General features: G+C 40.6%; 2 protein-coding genes across 5 annotated transcripts in view; one reads left to right on the plus strand and one right to left on the minus strand.

The window, feature by feature from the left end:
* Positions 1-12190, minus strand: part of ERP44 (endoplasmic reticulum protein 44) — an 89141-nt gene extending 76951 nt beyond the window's left edge. Inside the window, exon 1 of the mRNA XM_004311117.4 lies at positions 11895-12190. Within this exon, the coding sequence (XP_004311165.2) occupies positions 11895-11951 (57 nt within the window). The 5' untranslated portion in view covers positions 11952-12190. The remainder of the gene's footprint in view (positions 1-11894) is intronic.
* Positions 12191-12314: 124 nt separating this feature from the next.
* Positions 12315-14223, plus strand: part of INVS (inversin) — a 143154-nt gene continuing 141245 nt past the window's right edge. For 3 of the 4 annotated variants that reach the window (XM_073806335.1, XM_019948910.3, XM_019948911.3), the window contains exon 1: positions 12316-12503. The gene's annotated coding sequence lies outside the window, so the exon portion shown is untranslated. Of the gene's footprint in view, positions 12504-14223 lie in introns of all 4 variants that reach the window. The other variant, XM_073806334.1, reaches the window with a different exon arrangement.

Genomic DNA, 14223 nt, shown 5'->3' on the forward strand with positions numbered 1-14223 from the left:
AAGCGGAAAAAAACCTTCTTGACCGTATCTCCACATGTGATTCTCTACTGAAACATAATGTAAATGTTCCGTTTTTAAAACAAATTGTGACGGGTGATGAAAAGCGGATACCGTACAACAATGTGGAACGGAAGAGATCTTGGGGCAGATGAAATGAACCACCACCAACCACACCAAAGGCTGGTCTTCACCCAAATAAGGTGATGTTGTGTATATGGTGGGACTGGAAGGGAGTCCTCTATTATGAGCTCCTTCCGGAAAGCCAAACGATTCATTCTAACAAGTAGTGCTCCCAATCAAACCAACAGAAAGCGGCACTCGAGGAAAAGCATCCAGGATGAGTCAACAGAAAACGCATAATCTTCCATCAGGATAACGCAAGACCACGTTTCTTTGATAACCAGGCAAAAACAGTTACGACTTGGCTGGAAAATTCTGATTCATCCACTGTATTCACCAGACATTGCACCTTCAGATTTCCATTTATTTCAGTCTTTACAAAATTCTATTAATGGGAAAAATTTCAATTCCCTGGAAGACTGTAAAAGGCACCTCTAACAGTTCTTTGCTCAAAGAGATAAAAAGTTTTGGGAAGATGGAATTATGAAGTTGCCTGAAAAATGGCAGAAGGTAGTGGAACAAAAGGGTGAACACGTTGTTCTATAAAGTTCCTGGTGAAAATGAAAAAATGTGTCTTTTATTTTTACTTAAAAACCCCAAGGCACTTTTTGGCCCAGCCAATACTTCACTTTACCTCTGGAAGATACGCTATAAGACCAGAGTACAGGCACAATTAAATAATAAACAAACTGGACAATTTCTAAAACAAATAAATAGAACATGCTTTAAAATGTAGCACAGTTTTTATAGTTCTAAAGCAAAATTAGGATATATGAAACTGTTCAGTCAAAGATTAAATAAAGAACCAAGTATTTTGCAATACTGGTACTTGTGTTAATTGTGAACAGATCACAAGACTTCCTATGAGAATCAGTAACCATTCTTTTTTTTTAATAACTTTTTAAAAATCTTATTTATTTAATTTATTTTTTTTGGCTGCGTTGGGTCTTTGTTGCTGTGCGTGGGCTTTTTCTAGTTGTGGTGAGCGGGGGCTACTCTTCATTGCAGTGCATGGGTTTCTCGTTGCGATGGCTTCTCTTGTTGCAGAGCACAGGCTCTAGGCGCCTGGGCTTCAGGAGTTGTGGCTCGAGGGCTCAGGAGCACAGGCTCAGTAGTTGTGGCGCACGGGCTTAGTTGCTCCGCGGCATCTGGGATCTTCCCAGACCAGGGCTCGAACCCGTGTTCCCTGCATTGGCAGGAGGATTCTTTTTTTTTTTTTTTTTTTTGCGGTACGCGGGCCTCTCAATGTTGTGGCCTCTCCCGTTGCGGAGCACAGGCTCCGAACGCGCAGGCTCACGGACCCCCAGCCGCTCCACGGCATGTGGGATGTTCCCGGACCGGGGCACGAACCCGTGTCCCCTGCATCGGCAGGCAGACTCTCAACCACTGCGCCACCAGGGAAGCCCCGGCAGGAGGATTCTTAACCACTGCACCACCAGGGAAGCCCAGTATCCATTCTTAAATACTGGTGCTAGAAACTGAGGAATGAGTCAATTTTAGTAGCTGTTTTCAAAGAATTATTTTGACTACAAAAAAAAAAAAATGTAGCTCTTTCAGAATGTGAAGTCATTACAGAAACGTGAGCTTTTACCAGCTAGCTGGAATTTTACTGCAATTGAGCCAGAACCATAGTAATAAAATGAAAGGAATTGAGAAATATCCAAATTTCTCTCTCAGATCAGATTCACAACTGAAACTGTTCTTTACTCACAGATAGACTTTAATGTTGTGTCAGTAATATTTTAAGAGTTGGCATTTCCCCCTACATTTTACAAAACTTCAAATACAACAAAACACCTAAACAGCAGGCATGTAAATATGAGTATTTTGTCCAAAGGGCCAAGAAATTTTAACTCCATTTAATATTTTACCTTATAAACTTATTCACGATCTCTACTCCATCACTAAATCATACTTTCTTCACATTTTGGAATTGGCTCAAATTTAGAAAACTGCTATATGTATTAAAGATTAGCCTGTCTTCATGAGCTCATACAACTTCTGGCCTTTTTAAAGTATGCAGGAAGAGAGATGCACAGTAATTTCTGAGTTTATCAAATTAGAAGATTAAGTTCCTGGCAAAGGTACCCTTCTGATACCTGAGGCAAACAAAATGTTATCAACAGGCCATCTTTTTACAGGTAATTTTACTAACTAAAAATGTAGGTACGTACTTAATAAAATTTTCTCTATATCATTTCTAAAAATGAAGACTTCAAAAGGGACTTTATCACAGAGACAAACTGTAGGCCATCAAGTCCCAACGTCCCAGTCACATTCCACTTGGAAGGTCTGCTAGACTCCTCCAAACAGTCTATGCAATCCTACTCAATTTTCAGTTGAAAAACTAAGCCCTCAAGAAGGAAAGAGATTTGCCCTAAATGACCTTGTGAACTAGTAAAAGAAAAATACTAACACTCCAACTCTTATTTTCAAGTTTTAACTAGTATTCTCTGGTGCCTCCCTAAATTTGCCATTAGGCAACAACCAAAAGCCAAATCTGTGCTAATAAGATTATTGACGCTTTTTTCCAGGTTATTGCTATTCCTTGGACAGGTAAAATATGTGTCCCTCACAAGCCGTGAAACACTATTTGAGGCATTTTCCTCATTCTTTACCTCACCTTTGTCTTGGTTTCTGAGACAGACAGCAAGAGCAAAGCTCTAGACCAGCCCTATCCAATGGCACTTTCTGCAACAATGGAAATGTTTCAGCACCTGGATTGTTCCATACAGTAGCCACTAGTTGCATGTGACTACTGTGCCCTTGAAATGTGACTACTGTGCCCTTGAAATATGGCTACTGTGACTGAGGAACGGAATTTTTTATTTTATTCCATTTTAATGAATTTAAGTTTACAGTACAATTCTAGATAACTATAACTTCCGTCATCATACTGCCTGTGACCCAGTAATGGTTCTTATATCCCTTCCCGCCTACTGAACTGAGCAAAACATTAACGATAGAGTCCCATAGAAATAAAAAGTCCTCCAATTCCTTTTTTCCAGGGTCAAAAATTCTTCTGATTCCTAAAGACCTTTTTCTAAAATCTCTTAAATCCAGTTACCAAAGCTTCCACCACTAGACCCTTATAATCTTGAGGAAGAAATGGGCGAAGTATTGGCACTCTACTATTCACCCTGCAGTTTTCTTTAGCTCCAATACTAGAATGTTTTTCTGAGATGATTTCTTCCTTCATTTTCATTGTTTTTCTCTATTATTTTAGTAATGTTCATGTCTACAAACTCAGGTGCCTAAAATTAGATACATTAAAATATAATGTTGGGGCTTCCCTGGTGGCGCAGTGGTTGAGAGTCCGCCTGCCGATGCAGGGGACACGGGTTCGTGCCCCAGTCTGGGAAGATCCCACATGCCGTGGAGCGGCTGGGCCCGTGAGCCATGGTCGCTGAGCCTGCGCGTCCAGAGCCTGTGCTCTGCGACGGGAGAGGCCACAACAGTGAGAGGCCCGCGTACCGCAAAATAATAATAATAATAAATATGTGTGTGTGTGTATATATATATATATATATATATATATATATATATATATATAATGTTCAAGGTTCTACATAACAAGAAAATCACAGAGCTAGAGGAATCAGAGATCTTGACCACAATATTACCGTGGGAATCAAAGCAGTTACAATTTGACTGCAATCTTTACAAGAATAGAACCAAGACCTAAGATCCATGGCATTACATAAGAAACTTCTCCAAAGTCCCTTTTTTGTCCCTCTCCTCTTGAGTGGAGTAATCGGAAAGCTGGTGAGAATCCACTAAAGACCATGATTTTTATTTTGGCTAAGATAATAATGAGCTGTTCTAATGGAAACTGGCCAAAGGGTTTGCCAGCTTCTTTAGGGCCAAGTCTGACATCTGGCCATGTCAGTAAGCCACACAGCAAGACTCCTTAAAAAAAAATGAAACTAAAAAAGCAGGTATCCAATTCACGTTAAAGTTACTGAAGGGTACAAGCCTTCTTATTCATTCCACTCAAGCCTGAAAATTAACCCATCAATTTAACCTTTCAAGGCTCTACTCTTATCTTCCTTCAAGAAGATTTCTCTGATTCTGCCAATGAGAATAAATTTGCTTCTTTTCAAACATCTACAGCTGTACTTCTCATACTTTAATGGGCATATACGAATCAGCTAGGTACACTGTTAAAGTGCAGATTCTGAATCAGTAGGCCTGGGGTGAGGACACTGGAAGAAGATCCCAGGTGATGCCCAGGCTCACTGCCACATTTCTGTATAGCAAGATCTACAACCCACTTCTACAAATACCTTAAGGGCACCTATCACTTTCATTTTGGAATTCTAATTATTTACATACACATCTTATCTCCCCCACTGAATTATAAATTCCTTGGAAGCATGATATGAATCTCAATTATATTTTTCTTTTCCACAGCAGACAGCAAACAGGCATTCAAACGCTAGGAGTAAAGGAAAGAAAAATACCAAAGAAATAAAGTTCCTGCAGCCTGGGCCATAGGTAGTTCCTCTCTATGGAATCAAAGGTAGGTTAAAGAGCACTGAATTCTGTGAAAAGTCAAACTGTTTTTCATTTACTTGGTTAAATGAAATACAGTGCAGTAATATCAGAAAAGCTGTGGCCAAAGCATGCCACTCCTTACACTGGATAGCAGAGTGATGGGGCACAGACCTGCAAAGCTAGCAAATTTTGGGGGGAAATACCCAATCAAATAATAAATTTATTAATTAAGGGAGTTACAGGAATATCCTTTTTAAAAAACATAATAGACTACACAAAGAATCACTGAATCATCAAATCCAGTAAGTTTAACTTATAGACTAAAAAATTTAGTTAGGTGATTTATCCAAAGATACAAGTATATGGAAGAGGTGGAACTTGTACATAGATGCCCTGACAGCTAGTCCAGTATTCTTTGCACTATGCTACCTCATGAATGGACACTACATGAAGAAATAACACTTTCCATCGTTCTTAAACTGTATCTTGTGAGCACATCTATTCTGAATTACTGGAAGAAGAATGAGTAAACAATTTTTAGAAAAGGGGGCAACTAACATAAACACATACATACTCAAGCAGGAATATAAATGGTTAATAAATATGAAAAAAATCAACTTTGGTTGTAATCACAGAAATGTAAATTTAAATCAGATAATATTTTTGGTCTACTAAATTGGCACAGACTACAAAAACACCCACTGTAACTAGAGTGTAAGGAAGTGGGCATACTCATACAGTTTTGTTTGGGGGTTTTTTTCCAGAAAAATTGCTTTAATTTGTTTGCATAATACCAAAGTGTTTCTCCCTTTTTTAAAAAAATACATCTTTATTGGAGTATAATTGCTTCACAATACCGTGTTAGTTTCTGTTGCACAACAAAGCGAATCAGCCATATGCATACACATGTCCCGATATCCCCTCCTTCTTGAGCCTCCCTCCCATCCTCCCTATCCCACCCAGGTGGTCACAAAGCACCAAGATGATCTCCCTGTGTTAGCTGCTGCTTCCCACTAGCCATCCATTTTACATTTGGTGTGTATATATGTCAATGCTATTCTCACTTCGCCCCAGCTTCCCCCTCCCCGCCATGTCCTCAAGTCCATTCTCTATGTCTATGTCTGTATTCCTGCCCTGCCACTCATACACTGCTGACAGAAATAAATGTCTGTACAACTTTTCAGCAGGGCAAATTTGTACAATGTATCAGAAATCCTAAATAAAAGATATACCATAGGATCTAAGAAATACAATTCTGGAAAATTAACCTGAGGATATATTTGGAGATCTGCAGTGAACATCATTGTATATGTATCATTTGTACATTTTTTTTTTTACAATTGTGAAAAGCTGGAGATGACCAATAACCATATTTTATATTAAAAATACCATAATTTATATTAAAATAATAGTATTTTAACAAACAATGAAGTAAGATGTAGTGCATCTAAAAGTTGAGCTACTATAGTGTGGAAAATGTTTTCAATTAACTGACAATCAGACATCTTTTCCAAGGCTTTTACAAGTTTTAACCCAACAGAAATATTACTGAATAGAGTAATATATTCCAGTGCTTCTCAATCTGGCTGCATCCGTGGATCAACTAAGGAGATAAAGGGTTAAGAACTCTGTGTCAAAGAATGCAAATGGCCTTTACACAGAAAAAAGCTCATATGAAAAGAGAATCAAGTTAAAATGCACTGAGATAGGGCTTCCCTGGTGGCACAGTGGTTGAGAATCTGCCTGCTAATGCAGGGGACACAGGTTCGAGCCCTGGTCTGGGAGGATCCCACATGCCGCGGAGCAACTAGGCCCGTGAGCCACAACTACTGAGCCTGTGCGTCTGGAGCCTGTGCTCCGCAACAAGAGAGGCCGCCATAGTGAGAGGCCCGCACACCACGATGAAGAGTGGCCCCCCCTGCCACAACTAGAGAAAGCCCTCTCACAGAAACGAAGACCCAACACAGCAAAAATTAATTAATTAATTAATAAACTCCTACCCCCAACAGCTAAAAAAAAAAAACATGCACTGAGATACCATTTCTCACCTATCAGATTGACAAACACCCAATCATTTGACATCAACCTTATTAGCAAGGATATGAGAAAAGTCTGTTACATTGTTGGTGAGAACTCAAAACAGCAAAATTCCTTCCACTATCTAGCAACATCTACAAAGTTACAAATACATTTACCATTTGCCTGAGCAACGTCAATTACAGGAATCTATCTCAAAGATACACTAGCAAAAATAGTTTTGCAAAGTAGTTTAACACATTTGTTAAAGCAAAAGAATGGAAACAATAGTAGCACATCTACCCAGAGGAGCAATAAGCAGTTTAAAAGAAATAGGGAATATTTCTATTCTGACCTCTAGGATACACTTTATAGACTTTAAAAGGGGACAGAAAGAGGTGGAGAGAGAAAGTATGAATAATATGCTAGAGTTTATCAAGGGGAGGGAGAAACAAATATACACAAATATATAAGTGCAAGTAGATTGCTTACATTTTCTTTTTAAAAGGAAGAATTTTTAAAAAAATTTTTAATTTTAAATGTCTCTTGTATTAGGAGGAAGTTAAGGCAGTAGAATAGACAGGGATAGAAGGTGGCCTGCTGTAAACATAGTTTGCTTTAAAGATCTGCTTTGGAAGCAGTAAATTTTACATAATTATATATTAGAAGATATTTTTTAAAAAACTGAAAGCTAAATGAAACAAATGAACCTAACCATATATTGAGTTGATGGTTAAGCCCACATAAATTTAATTACAAATTTATAGGGAACAAAAGGAACAGAGAAACATGAAACTACACTATGAGGATCCAATCAGCAATATTCAGAATGTAGCAAATTCTACAGGACAGAGGACCCAGTTTCCCCAACAATAAATTACAAGGGAAAAAAATGAGATGGAGAGTGAGCCTATAGATTTGTAAAGTTTTATAAGACACATATAAGCCTATTGGGATGTATGAACCTTATATAGCTCCTGCTTTGAACGTTCAATTTGTTTAAAAAAAAAATTTTTTTTTTCTTTGAAACAGTCAAGAAAATCTGAACATTGACTAGATATTTGATAACATAAAGAAATTTCAGTGACTTTTTCTAGATGTGATAATGGCATTCTGGTTTTTGCTTTGTTGTTTAATTCTTATCTTTTAGAGAGACATACTAAAGAAAAAACAAATGACCTGGGAATTAAAAACAAACAAACAAAGAACAGTGTTTGGATCCCACAGATATAACTAGCCTGATGTAGGGCCTACACATCATTGTATTAAAACTGCCCCAGGCAGTTCCAATGAGCCACCAAGTTTTGTAAACCACTGATCTGGGGCAAGTCATGTCAATAGGATAAATAACTCACTGAGTTATGAATGGAACTACATGTCTCCAAAAGTATTCTTCTTGAAGGTAGGAATCAGTATTTATCATTGGCACTAATGGCTAAAAGTGACATCTCTGAATTCTACTGTACTTATTTTTAAGGTACTTATAAAGTTAAATAAATGTTTACTTAGCTCTCTGATTTACTTAGTTTCCTAAGCAAACTTTTCTTGGCTTCTTATACATATTGAACAAACCAGGAGCAATAATGGTAAAAGCCTTAAGGTCCAGGCACAAGGCAATTAGAGCTAGTAACAACTTATGATCTATAAACATAAACCATTAAGTGATTAACAAGAAAGCATTCTCAATAAAACAACTGGAGCAGGTTACAAACCTCTGAAGCACAGAAGGTCATTTAGGCTATATCAGACAACTTCATTCCAATTTAGTCTTATTTCTCTTATCTCAGCTTTTCAAAACTTTTGTATACAACCAATGCAGGAAGAACAACTGCTAAGAAATAATTAATTTAAGGGGAAAATGATCACTTTTAATCCTGAATAAACCCATCTCAGGTAGAAAGATAAGCAGAAAAGGGCTAATTAATAAGTAACTGATCCTTTGGTTAGTGATAAATGAAATGTCCATTTAACTTATCCTATAAGCTGCCAAGTAATGACTGTCACAAAGCAAAATGAAAAGATAATGCCGAGGGCTTCCCTGGTGGCACAGTGGTTGAGAGTCCGCCTGCCGATGCAGGGGACATGGGTTCGTGCCCCGGTCCGGTAAGATCCCACATGCCGCGGAGCGGCTGGGCCCGTGAGCCATGGCCGCTGAGCCTGCGCGTCCGGAGCCTGTGCTCCGCAACGGGAGAGGCCACAACAGTGAGAGGCCCTCGTACCGCAAAAAAAAAAAAAAAAGATAATGCCAAGATACATCTGGCTGGGTGCTTTCCTCAAATTCAGGCAGCTCAGTTCTCCTTAAAAGAGCACACAATTGGGAAGGAATTTCCCAATCCAGACATTATATACATGGGGTTTTAGCAGAGAAACCTTGCTGTCTCCAGCATTCCAATCATCCACAAAATATGATGAACAGTTATGGAGGCAGAGATTATACAGTTCAGAAACTAAAGTTGTAATCACATACCTAATGGATCAATTCAAACCATTACAGAAACAATAAATATTCGTGAGGTACAGAAAAGGTATCAGGAGAATTATGCCTCTCTGCATTTGCCAGGTGACTCAAATTTTTCTTCAGATTTATCCAAAATCAGTGCACCCCTATACTACCACACTTTGTCCAAGACATGCTGCAAATTCAGTGGAGTTTAAAAATAATTTAAAGGCAATGGGGGTGTTTCAAAAAGCAAGCCTGAAATAAAAGAACTCATTCTCTAAGACCCTGACTTTAAAGATATCTATACATAAAAGCTCAGGGGGAAAAAGTTATCACACTGAACTTCTGTGTTTAGTTACCCATCCCAGAAAGGCTTTTTAGGCATAGAATGATATGTCCCAACATGCTTTTGACATCAGGGGGAAAAAAAACCACTACCTGCCTGCAGAAGTTTAGGATTTTATGTTCCTGCTGTTATCTTATGAACACCACTAACTCTCAATACATCTAATTCTTTAGGGCTGAGGTACAGTTTACCTGAAAAAAAAAAATTATTGTGGTAAGAGAATATACGGCTTCTTATAGCAGGCCATTTAAGGAAAAAAATGACCTCAGCTAGGGGGAAACTTGGATATTCAATGGCTGTATGTGGGAGGGAATAAACTTGAAGTCTGAGAGGGGAAGTTGGAGGGAGGAGGAAGAAAGCACATTGGAGAAGATAAAGGGTATATTTTTAGACAGGTGGGATACTGAGTAAGCAGTTTCCATCAATAGAACAGAACTGCCAGTTAGATAAGTATTTCAAACTGTGATCAGACAGATGTTCTATAAATATTTGCTAACTGGTATATGACTATTAAAACTACTTTGGTAAATACTGTGTTCAAACTGAATCTAGCTCGACTTGTAACTCTGGCTTACTAAACCTTTTCTTGGGCTTTATTTTCCAGCATACTAACCTTTACAGGTATTCTCGAAAATGTCTTCTATTCCTCTACATTTACTCAGAGAGATAAGTATACAAAATGTTAACTAGATTTTAAAAGTATTAGAAAAAACTCTTTTCTATGCTTAACAGGGTTTGTAGGTTTTCTATAAAAAGTATGAGTTATTTCAAAATAAATTCTTTTCTCCTTCTTAAACTTAGCTCTACAACCAAACAGTGCATCTGATGTAGTTTTCCTATTCAGTATTTCAACTTTTCTTTCCCATCTCTTAAGATTTTTTGCCCTTCATATTTTTTGTAACCTATAAGTAATTTCTGGCAAACAACTCATAATTCAGGCCATGGATATGGAAAGATTAGTATCTATTATCCTTAAAGAGAAAGTGGTCTCTGATAACAATGAGTATTATTCCAGTACTGCTAGAAGGAAGAGAGCCACAGAGTATAATGCAATTACCAAGAAACAGCTCTCTACAGAGTATTTTCCTCTATACAGAAGCCATTCATTACCATATAATTATAAGAATTCCCAATAAGACACTTCATCATTTAACATCACCATGTTTATATGCAACTTTTAGTTCTCAAAAGTACTTTGACATTCCCCTTAGTTTTCATAGCACTTATCCTCTGAAAAGGTCCAAATACTGTGTATGGCCTTTGAATATGACTTGAAAATCACAAAGAAAAGAGAGGGGAGAGAGGAAGGAGAGGGGAGAGAAGGGAAAATGGGGAGAGAGGGAAAAGGGAGAGGGAGAGAGAAACTATTTCAAACACAAATATTAAAAATGTAACGTGATATGGCAGAATAAGCACTGCGAGTCAAGAGATCTGCTTCAAATCCCAGTTCTGCTGGTAACCAGCTATACGCCTTCCTGAGTCATTTAATTATATTTTTTTACATTGTCAAGACTGATTTTGACTTAGTGTTCACCTTAAATTTAGCTTTTTAAAAACCTACTACAATTAAAGTACTTCAAATATCGTATTATAACACTAGCTCAGTTAAAGGTCCATCATTTTACCACCTGGAGTTAGTCCTTTACTTTTGTCTCAATTTGACCTGCAGCCTGGATCACTTAGGCTGCACCCTCAAGATGTATTTGGAGGAAGAGGGACTGTAGGAAGATTCCTTTACAAGATGGGATGGTGCTGAGCCGGTGAGGAAGTTAAGGAATAAGTGCACATGCATGCAGAAAACCTGGTCATTCACAAATCAGGAGCACTGAAGAACAACTCTGTTTAAATTTCGGGAGGTATAACCAGATTTGAGGGCGGCTCTGAGCTGAGGCTTTCTGGTAATCACAGCCTCCACCCTTCAAACCTTTTCTCCCCCAGTGGACACCAAACCAATTTCCAGTTCCGGGTTCCCAACCAATCGTATCAAGCCACAACAGAAGCCTCCGCCGACCCGGGCACCGTTTTAGGGCTCCAGAGCGAGATGCACAAGACCCCAGCACCTGTCGGCCTCACATTCTTCCCAAAAAGAGGGGGTGGGAGGGAACAGTAGGTCTATGCCCCGACCTTCTGTACTCAGTCTACCGCAAAGTCCGTGAGCCCTCTGGACTGAAACAACCTCCGAACTCCAGGGGAAGGGGCGCTGCTCGCCGTGACCCTCCCACAGATCCTTCTCCCAGGGCTAATCTCCGGTTTATAGGTCCCACCTCCGACCGTGGCTTCTCAGGCCTCGGGAACCCCGGGCCTGGGAAGCTGACAGACGGATGCCGAGAATGAAGGCAGCGGGGGAGGGTGCACTCCTCGCCACCAGGGGAAAAGATAGGAAAGCAAGGGTAGCGGCAACTGTGTCCCCCTCGGCGAGGGCGGCAGGCCATCCGAATATCTGCCGAAGGGTCTGTCATTCCTTTACTCACTCACCAGGAGCAGCAGGGAGCATCTGAAGTCGGGTAAGGATAGGAAGACGGCAGGACTCATGGTAACGCCGGGGTCCGCGGCAGGGACTGGCGTTGGCGGCTGGGACTGGACAGGGTTGGGTTGGGTTAGGAAAGGGCTGGGCTCCGGGAGCCGGCGGCAGTGGAGGATTCTCCCGGCAGCTGCACCTCGTCCTCTCGACCCGGAGCTCCAGCGGCGAACACCCGGGACAACTTCCAGAGAGGCCTTGCACACCCTCACTTCCGGGTCCTGCCTACCTCGGAGCACATCGGAATATGTAGTCCTGCCCCATTCTCAAAGAGCACGTCATTGGGCACCAAGAACTCTTTTCCCATCAGGCTATCGGCCCTGGTCCAACGAGCCCGCCGCGCGCGGGGCTCTGTGGGATAGAAAGGGCGGAGGGCGGGAACTACAATTCCCAGAAGGCTGTGCGGTCGAGCGTCTCGGGCGGCCTTCCGAGGGGCTCCGCCAGTTTCAGCGTGGTGGGCTCTGTCCCAGCCGGATGTAGTGGCCTGACCTGGCAGGAGGGGCGGCCCAGCGGGGGTCGTGCCTCCTGGAGCCGCCCCCAGGACGTGAGTCCTGGAGGAGGCGAGGGTGAGTAAGAGGGGGCCTGGCTGGGGAGGCTCCTATCGATCTGCACTGCTTGGCCCCTGCCTCAAACTCACGACCCTCCTGTCCTGGGCTGTGGCCTGAACCTCCCATCACTGGCCTCCTCGCCTGCTGCCTCTTCTCTCTGCGCTAATTCTTGCGTTATAAAGCCCGAGCCACCCCTCTGGGTTTCAGTGGAATGTGTCAATGACTTACCCCTAATTGTCTCTTTGGGCTCCTGTAAGGAATAGATGTGGGATGGACTGGGAAAGCACGTTGTAAACTGAAAAGCTCAGCGCGAGAGTGATTGCTACTAATGCATGGATCACACCTGCAGGATAATTTAAAACTTCGTTAGCCAAGCAGTTGAGGAACAACCTGGCTGCCCCCGTTAGCTCTCCAGCCTCATCTACGAACACCCAGCCAGGTCCACGTGCCCCCAATCGTAGCCACACAATTCACAACTAAGTAGCCGTGAGGCATTTAACTCTTCTGTGGTTCTCCCTACTCCTTGCCTTTGCTTCACCTTCCCTGCTGCCCGGAATGGCCCTAACCCCTTCTCTACCTGGATAGCCATCTCAAATGTCGCCATCCCTGAGAACGTCCCAAACAACCAACCATTTGGTCCTAATCAAAATTACTCTTCCTTTGCTTATGACTACAGCACCACTAGTTTTCTATGGTTTTAATTATTAGAGCATTTATTACACTGGCTTGTTCTATAGTTAGTTAATGATGATTATACCTTTGCATTGTATAGCATTTCATAATTAACAAAGTGGTTTTGATTTTCATCTGTAAAAAATTTACGAATAGCATTAGCGCTAAAAAAAAAAAAAACGTATGCGTTTGAGCTTAAAAAAAGGAGGGGGGACCTTAAAGAATGGATTTCTCAGGCTGACAAAATTAAACAGTGATGGAGCCAAGATTTTTATTTAGGTCTCCTCTCTCCTAGTCCAGTGTTCTTATATCTATACTACTCAGTGACCTTTCTGACGGAGAGATAGAAATGAGGAATTAAAAAAGAGCAGAGACTCATGAGTATGAACTCATTACTCCAAGAAACTAAACTTTGACCCTGCTCACCCTCTGGACTTAGCACTCAGCCTATGACTTTTCATTCAACAAACATTCACTGAACACTAGCACCTGTTACTGTGCTAAATGCTAAGAATTATGAGATGAAGTATATATAAATATATTGGGCTGGCCAAAAATTTCATTTGGTTAGTGAATACGATTTTCAATAAAGTTCTTCGTGAAAATGAAAAATGCCTTTTATTTGTACTTAAAACCGAACGAACTTTTTGGCCAACCCAATATATAACAGGTACAATTTTTAGTTTATTTTCAAAAGTTTTTTGTGATTCTTATGTGCATAATACTCTGATTACCTAGAGTCTAAAGTGATAGGTATTAGAGTTCAGTACAGTGCCTAGCACATAGTTGGCACTCAACTTGTTGAATGATCAACTTGGTGTACCAATTTCATGTTTCATATTTTACAGAAAAGCAGAGCTGAGGCAGCCTAAGTGTTCACTCCATATTATTAACAGAACTGGATCTTGATCCCAAGTGCAATTACTCCTCTACCGTGTTTCCACCTCCACCCCTGTTTTGTAGCTTCTTTCAAGTCACTTTAATATAATCCTGCATATGACTGGTTTTTCTGACATGACAGAGTCTCTCAAAACGCCCATTTCTGCCAAGACGTTAACTCAGATTG

Source organism: Tursiops truncatus, chromosome 6 (genome assembly GCF_011762595.2).
Source record: "Tursiops truncatus isolate mTurTru1 chromosome 6, mTurTru1.mat.Y, whole genome shotgun sequence".
Lineage (NCBI taxonomy): Eukaryota > Metazoa > Chordata > Mammalia > Artiodactyla > Delphinidae > Tursiops > Tursiops truncatus.